Source organism: Manacus candei, unplaced genomic scaffold, assembly GCF_025592945.1.
Source record: "Manacus candei isolate 608988 ecotype Guabito, Panama unplaced genomic scaffold, ASM2559294v1 h1tg000024l, whole genome shotgun sequence".
NCBI classification, from domain to species: Eukaryota; Metazoa; Chordata; class Aves; order Passeriformes; family Pipridae; genus Manacus; species Manacus candei.
The window spans coordinates 3,361,673-3,369,674 of NW_026138072.1; the positions used below are offsets into that span (position 1 = coordinate 3,361,673).

At 54.0% G+C, this 8,002-nt stretch overlaps 2 protein-coding genes across 2 annotated transcripts; both read right to left on the reverse strand.

Annotated features, from left to right (window-relative positions):
- Nucleotides 1-1,008: 1,008 nt before the first annotated feature.
- LOC127471378 (uncharacterized) lies at nucleotides 1,009-4,932 on the reverse strand. The gene is made up of 2 exons (XM_051788213.1): nucleotides 2,465-4,932; nucleotides 1,009-2,015 (listed from the first exon to the last, which is right to left on the reverse strand). The coding sequence occupies exons 1-2, from the start codon at nucleotides 2,668-2,670 to the stop codon at nucleotides 1,565-1,567; spliced, it is 657 nt and encodes a 218-aa protein (XP_051644173.1). The 5' UTR covers nucleotides 2,671-4,932; the 3' UTR covers nucleotides 1,009-1,564.
- Nucleotides 2,571-7,988, reverse strand: FOXD1 (forkhead box D1). The gene is made up of 2 exons (XM_051788205.1): nucleotides 6,649-7,988; nucleotides 2,571-2,599 (listed from the first exon to the last, which is right to left on the reverse strand). Exon 1 carries the CDS (start codon nucleotides 7,913-7,915, stop codon nucleotides 6,671-6,673), a length of 1,245 nt encoding a protein of 414 aa, XP_051644165.1. The 5' UTR covers nucleotides 7,916-7,988; the 3' UTR covers nucleotides 2,571-2,599; nucleotides 6,649-6,670.
- Nucleotides 7,989-8,002: the final 14 nt, after the last annotated feature.

The window sequence follows — 8,002 nt, forward strand, 5'->3', positions numbered from 1 at the left end:
ATCTCTGGGACTGGTTTCAAAAGCTCTTGTGGGACCGCCAGGTTTGGCTTGCCCGCGTGTGTTAGCAAGTTTTTGCGGACTCCCTCTGGGGGGGAGGAGGCTGGAGGGGAAGGCAGTCTGTCTAAAAGCAGAAACGTTCACTCCGCGTGGCTTGTCGGTAGCTCCGCTTCGGTGTGGGGGACGGGGTACCTGCCTCATGGGCGGCCGGGTGGGACTAGGGATTCCCCCGAAAATGGTGTCCCGGCCGGCAGATGTTTGAGCACCCGGAGAAGAACCGTGGCGAGGGAAGTCGTGCTGAAAGCGATCTAAAGAGGTTAATTTCCAGAGAAGGGCCGCCCTTTGGCTTCTCGTACAGAAGCGGGAAGTAGAGGGGAAGAGGTCTGTGTTTGGTGTTAGCGGGGCCACCGGCTGCCGAGCGCTTGCGGGACAGTGCGATGATACACATTTGCGTGCGCTGCCCCATAGCCAGCGCCGTCTGCATGGAAAAAGACAAGTTACGGAATTCCAGGAAGGAGGGGAGGATGTTTGACAGAGACCACCGAGCTTTCCCAGACGGGATTTTGTGCAGTCAGAGGCAGGCTGCAATGAAAAGTTAAACTATTTTTTCCATGGTCCGTAATTTCCAATCCCGTCTACTTTAGGGCAAAGTCACCTGACATATCTGTCCCTCCTCACTTAGAGCTGGACATTATTTTTTCCTCACCAATGGTTCTTTTAATCGTGAGCTATTGATTCGAAGAGACTGTCCTCCTCTATCCCTCTCTTAGTGCAGCCGACAGGTGGAATTTCACTGTATACACGTACATTAGAAAGCTATCTGTTTCGTCTAGTGGTTGCTGAATAAGCAGACGTGACAGTGTTTATTTTACGAAAAGAAAACCCAGGGAAGACACCTCATTTATCTTGATTGTGTGTATTTCGTGTATACAGGTGTGCCTGTACTCTGCTGTAATGAAATTAGAGAAGCGGACCTACGACCACCGCGGTACGAAGAGACATATACCCGGGTTTTACAAGGACTTTCCAAAGCCTAGGAATTTGCCAGAGAGACCACTGCAGTGCTACAGTTGCTCGGGAAGGTGGCATCACTGGGTGAGGGGCACTCATGTCTGAATGTACACATGCGTTTCGATGCATGCAAATGGTTTTCTATTGTGCGGAGGGGACAGAAATACCTTCGGATTAACTGTCATTAAGGCTTTCCCCGCTCTTAGAAAACGAATTAATGCAAAAGCTGAATTATCTATTTATCCTTTTGCTTCCAACATAAATTGTATAATTTATCATCTGAATATGGTGTCCCGCAGACATCTGCATGCCGTTTGCTCCATCAGGGAAAGAGAAACTCAGAATCAATTCAACAGGTCTCTCATGACTTGGAGGAAGGGCAAGTTTAATTATTTTGATTGAAAAAAAATCCACAACTTTCCTTCTGAATTCAGCTCAGCGGTACAATTTCTGAAATCGGAGAGACTCAGCACTTAAAAAAAAGAGAAAGGAAAAAAAAAGTGCCTTTCGTACGCTCCAGTCCATATGTTTTTCTAGTTTTTGTGCACTCCGAGGCCTAGCCGGTAGGTTCCTCCGTGGAGCAGAGCGCAGTGTGTGCCTCTCTGTCCCTCACCGCGACAGTCCGCGGAGCCGGAGCTCTGCACTTAGAACACATCTTCTTACAATGTGCAGCTTCTGTGTGCCTTACGCGGTGATTCTCGCTGAGACGCCGCCGGGTGCCTCCCCGCTCCCACGGGCAGAGCACCGCCGAGGCCCGGAGGCCCTGCGCCGCTGCGCGGTCGTGCACAGCCCTCGGTGCCACCCATGCTGCTGCAGCCGGGCTGGTCTGAGGTTGCTGAGGTGTGTACCCCCCAAGCCCCACAGCCTTTGCCTCTGTTCTTCTGGAGCGTACTGGGAACTGAGCGGCGAGCTGGGCCGGGCGGCGGGGAGAGGTCCGGCGTGGCTCCAGGGCCGGTAGTTCACAGCACACCTTCGGGCGGGGGCCGGCGGTGGGGACAAGAGTTGTCCTGCAAGTGAAAAACAGGAACGAGAGGTTTACCAATTTGGGGCTCGCCTGCATTTCTCTGCCTGTCCCCAAAATCGACATGCACCCATCTGCATAAAGATGGCACTGAGATTAAAGAGGCATTGAGAATGGTTGTTGCCGCAGCATGGATCCGGCAGCAGCTTGTTACCTTCTGGAGTGACATTTGCCTGCACACACGTACACACACACACACACATACACACACACACACACTTGTGGCGAATGTCTCCTGAACATCTTGGTCGTGCCTTGCAGGGCAGGAACGGGCAGAGAGCAGAGAGCCCACGGCGGCTGCTCGACGTGGCTCTCACGGTGGGGGTTGCAGAGCAGAAAGGACTTGTGGAGAAGGGCGTAGAGGCTCTGAAATCACCTGTGGCAGATCATCGGAGCCTGGGGGTGAGGGGCGGCGGAGGCCGAGCAGACACCTACCTGCTCGGGGTGCGCCCGGCTGCGAGCACAAGGCGGCCGGTTCCTGCCCGTGCCCGGATTCCGATGGTGCGTGTGGCCGGCGCCAAGGGAAGTGGGAGGAATACTGCTGCGGATGAGGGAGCCACTGGCAACAAGCTGAAAAACGGATCTACATTGGTTAGCAAGTTCCAGAGCGGGGAGCGTTTGGCCACGATCATAATTTCCATTATTTGTGTCAAATACAATATTATCAGAGACTACTGCAGTACTTACTGTAAGTACTGCGGGAAAGTATTGCATACAGAGTGGAATCTCTGGGCCGTGCCAAGGGACAGTTAAACCAGATCTAGTTTCCAACAGATACCCCGTAGAGGCCTCACTCTCGATGGGGGCGACCGTGCGCTTTGCCCTTGCCACCAGCGCCGAAAGAAAGGGAGCAGCTGAGAGCAGGTGAGGGCCTCGCACCCCACTTGCATCCTCCGGAATCGGGGATGGAGTTGGTCCTGGGTACTTGAAACGAGCCTACAAAGACGGGGTGTGCACCAGCTGACACCTCGCTGTCCCCCCAGGGGTGCCTCTCGCGGCACCAGAAATACAAACAGGACCAAAGGTGTGGTCCGAAGGAGCTGCGGGTGGGGAAGGTTTGTGAGGAGTGCAACTTTAGGGCCGGGGATCTGTGCACGGGGGGCTCGGGGCTCGGCCGGATACCCGGGCTGTGCTACTCGCCACAGCCCACGCCGGTGATGACCGAGAGGGCACCATGTCCGGACCCTCTGTACAAGGCAGCGGGAATGTTCCGGCAGGAAGGGCACAGCGTGCAGACGTGCAAGCTAATCATCTTTGAAACCGGGAAGGGGAAACCTCTTTTATAGGGGATGTGGGAAGGGACTTAACACAGTCCTGCTTGAGAGAAACGTTATACAAGACGCTTGAAAAGAAATATTTTTTTTAAAACCTAATTAAAAATATATAAATCACCCATCAGAAACAAAGAAATATGTGGAAGGAAACGTTTCTGGATAGAGACACTGTGTGTGGCATGAAAGACGATTGAATACATAAGGGCTTCATTAAATTCCCAATAGATAACATTTGGCTAAACCTATCCCTAGATTAAAACTCCGCATAATAGCACCATAAACTAAAAAGTTTCTTTTTGTGTGGTCCTTCTGGAGGGACTGAAACATTAGCCCCCTCATAGAGCAATCCCCTCCTAATTCACATCCAGTAATTCGTGTCTCAGCCCTACTGGGATATGATGAGCAAGGAAACGGGTTAATGAATCCACACTTTTTCCGCTGGGAGGAGGAGAAGGAGGCGACACTATACTCCTTGTCCTACCAAACTGTTTATTAGGGCCCGGACTATTTCGGAGGAATTGTTCGTCCGGGCTAGGTCCTTGCGAGGACTCCACGTCCTCTCTCCCAGCCTTGAAAGCCGTGGAGACCACGGCGGGCCATTAGCATGCGAATGAGGCGCTGCGGCCCGGCGGTGCTGCGAGCTCATCAAAAGTCTGCGGGGCCGGTGCCTTTTCTGGCGGCACCTGCGCCGGGGCAGCGGCTTGGGAACAGGGACCGCCGGAACCGAGGCCGAGGACGGGCAGCTTCCCCGTCGACTCGAGGAGAACAGGCGAAAAGGTCCTCCACCAACGCCACAAACCTCTTCCCCGATCCCCTACACCACGTACTTCAAATTGTTCCTGCCAGCTTCCCTACCAGCTCGCAGGGGAAGGCCCTGCCCGTATGGGATGAAGGCAACCGGCGGAAAGCGCGGAAGAAACAAGTGGCCAAGCAGTTTGCTTGCCATGCACCTCTGAGAAGACCTGAGGGACAGGCGGCGGGCACACTCGACCCCGCGGCCCGCCGGGCCGGGCCCGGCTCCGCGCAGGGGAGTCGCTGGGCTCCCCAGAGTCTGCTGCGGGGAAGCCAACAGAAACAAACACAGGGTGGGTCGCCGGAATCTACTCTTCCCATGTAACTGCTCGTGGAGAGCGCGAGGACCCGAGAAGCCAGAATACGGACTGACGGCCGGCAGCGTCCCTTCCCGGGGAGCCGGGCATCGCCGGTCTCGGTTGCTACAGCTGCCTTCACCCCGGCAAAACCTTTTCCTGCTTGATTTTATCCGACTGTCCGAGGGGGGCCTCTGCCGAGCTCGGAACCCCGCGCTGGACCGGCCGTAGGCCCGGCGCATCCCCCTGGTCAGTCCCGGAGAAAGCGAGTTAATCGGTCTCTCGTGAAAAAGACGCGCAATCACCGGTACATACACGGTGCCTCTGGGGTATTTTCCCTTTAGTTTTAAAAATTAAAACGGACCCTACTTCGTCTTCTAATGGACCGGGGACACCCAAAAGAGCCCTCCAGTTGCAGACTGCAAATGGAGCCGAGCAGAGATCTTACGTCCACTCTTTCTGCTTTTTCAAAGCTACTAATTTAACACTGCCTTGCTACAAACCAAACAGAAAAGCGTCACTTGTCTATCTACGAAAACACTTAAAGCCAAGGCGACGAAGTATTTCGATATGTAAATGCATGTATTTACCCCACCTTTCCCTCCTCGCTTCAAAGAGCACTAAAAGGCATCCCTGCCCTTTATAATTCTTTTTATTAAAAAAATTCACATAATTGATCCCCGAGTCTCCTCAATTGTTATAAATACAGTCGTACTTGAAAAGAGCCTCCCTGGTTTGAAAAACGTGTATTCTTAGTCCACAAGTAACCACACCCCTACTCTTAAAATCTGTGTATCTCTTTTCCATGCCCAAGTTCTGAATATTTGAGTCTGGCTTTGTGGTTAAAAAATTTCTAGTCCATAAAATAGATATTGACATTATGCTGTTAAAAACGAGTGTTTGGAATCAGAAAAACTGCTTTCATGGTTTGTTCCATATACTTATATATCATTAATTCGACAGCTTATACACTTAATCAACTCATCACACAAGGATATTCCAAAGCTCATTTTATATTATATGTATTGAAAAGTAGAATCACTGGCCACTGTGATGGCCAGTGTTATCATCACAGAAATATAAGTGTCTAGGGCAAATCTGTCTTAAGTTCAGTACGTGCCTGTCAGTAGTAGTATTTTCCTTTGGGCCTCTTGGAAACAAAACTGTGATGCAGTTGTGATTTAAAACACACCCAAAAGTATAAAAATAGTTTTAAACCGGCTTTTTAATCAATCCCCTGATTGGTGCCTTACAGAGAGACCTATTTCTATTTATCTTCTCTTTTGTCCCTGATGTTTTTTGTAGTCTTTTGTTTAGGGTTCTTGTTTTTGTTTGTTTGTTTTGTGTTGGGGTGGGTTTTTTGTTTGGGTTTTTTGTTTGGGTTTTTTTTCTTTGTGGGGGGTGTCTATCATTCTCTGCTAGGGTTAACAGCGCATTGACTGCAAAGACCATATTCTGATCTTCTTCTTTATGATTAAATCCGGATGTAATGAATTTCAAGCTATAATATTCCTTGACTATTGTGCTATTAACCCCGAAGAAAACAATTATCAGTGTCTCAAAGAAATGAGAAATATTAAGGAGGGAAGGATCCAAAGCCAATTATTTGGCTGGAATCCTTTGGTCTTTGGGTTTGGTTTTGATTTTTTTTTTTTAAAATTAAAATTTTTATTTTTGAAAATGTGTAAAAATTTTACATTAAAATGGTACAATACTTGCCAGTAATTTTTAACAATATTCCTTGTAAAGAATAAGCATAAAGTACAAAATAAAAAACTCCGTAAGTCTATTATAATACAAAACACAGGTTAAAATAAGAAATGATAATCTTGACTTTCTTCTGTGTAAACACGTTAATCTTTTCTTTTATAAAAGTACATGAGACAAGTGTACTAAAATGAAAAAGTATTGCTCTGCTGTCCTCCCTCAAGCCTTTTTTTTCCTGTACATTACTGTTTTCAAGCTCCTAGACCTGAGAATCTCTGAACTTTAACGGTTTAGAGACATTATTTATCACCATTTTTTTTTTTACTTTTTAAGGAGTAACGAATAACTTTCCGATGTAGTTACCGCCTGCCCGTGCAGTATCTAGATCTAGACCTGGCTTTGCACTCGTGCAGGTCCCGGGAGGTCCGCCGCTCGCGGCGGACGCCCCCCGATCCCCGTCACAATATCCCCACGCAAAGACAGGCAGCCCCTGCGAGCGGCGTCCGCCGGGCGTCCGAGCGGCGGAGAAAGGAGATACCCCAGATCCTACCTTCGGAAAGACTCCCAAACACTTAACAGTTAGAGATCCGTGCCGCGAAGCCGGGGGCGGCGGGCAGGGCGGCGGCGGGGGGCACACCGCCCCCGGCGCTCCCCAGCGAGCGGGCCAGCCCCGGCGCCGCGGCCGACTGCGAGGCGCAGCTGCTGCCCGCGCCGGGGCCGGGACCCCCCCCGATGATGCTCTCGATGGAGAACGGCGAGCGGGCCAGCGCCGCGCCGCTGCCGGGCTTGGCAGAGTGCAGCGAGGCCGCCAGCGCCGTGCCCAGCGGGTGCGCGTAGCCGAAGGGCGTCCGTGCCAGCTCCGCCGCCGGCAGCAAGGGGCCCGGCGGCGCGGCGGCGGCGGGGGGCAGCGCCGCACCGGGGGCGCTGCCAGGGGCGGCGGGCGGTTGGCGGGGCGGCGGGGAGGGGTGGTGGAAGGCGAAGAGAGTGGAGTGGGGGTGGTAGGGCTGGAGCTGGAGACCGTAGCCGCAGCCGTAGGGTCCGTAGGTGCAGGGTGGCTGCTGCGGAGGCTGCGGCGGGGGCTGCGGGAGGAAGGCGGCGGGGTCCACGGCGCGCAGCAGAAGCTCGGGAGCCGGGAGCTGCTGCCGCTTGAAGCGCTTTCGGCGGCGCAGGAAGCTCCCGTTGTCGAACATGTCGGCAGATTCGGGGTCCAGCGTCCAGTAGTTGCCCTTGCCAGGATTGCCGGGCTCCCGGGGAATCTTGACGAAGCAGTCGTTGAGGGAGAGGTTGTGGCGGATGCTGTTCTGCCAGGCGGGGAACTTCTCTCGGTAGTAGGGGAAGCGCCCGCTGATGAACTCGCAGATCTCACTCAGCGTCAGCCTCTTCTTGGGGCTCTGCAGGATGGCCATGGTGATGAGAGCGATGTAGGAGTAGGGCGGCTTCACCAAGCTGTTCTTACCGCCGCCGCCCGCCCCACCGCCGCCGCCCGCCCCGCCGCCGCTCGCCGTCGCCTTCTGGGGGCCACCCCGCGAGGGGGGCCGAGAGCCGCCGGCACCGTCCCCGCCGCCCGCCCCGCCGCCGCCGCCGCCACCTCCGCCGCGCACGGACGATCGCGGCAGCAGGGCGGCGTCGTGGAGGTCGCCCACATCCTCCTCGTCCTCTTCCTCCTCCTCCTCCTCCTCGTCCTCGGCGTAGGAGCGGCGGCGACGGCGGGTCTGCGGCTCCTCGTCGTCCTCCTCGTCGTCCTCCTCGCCCACCACATCGATGTCGGTCTCCTCAGCCAGCGCCGACGCCTCGGACATCTCCGAGCTCAGGGTCATGGCGCGGCGGCGGGGCAGCGCATCGGTGGCGGCCGGCGCGGCGCGGCGGGCGGGCAGGCGTTCTCCCCGCCGCCGCCAGGCCTCCGC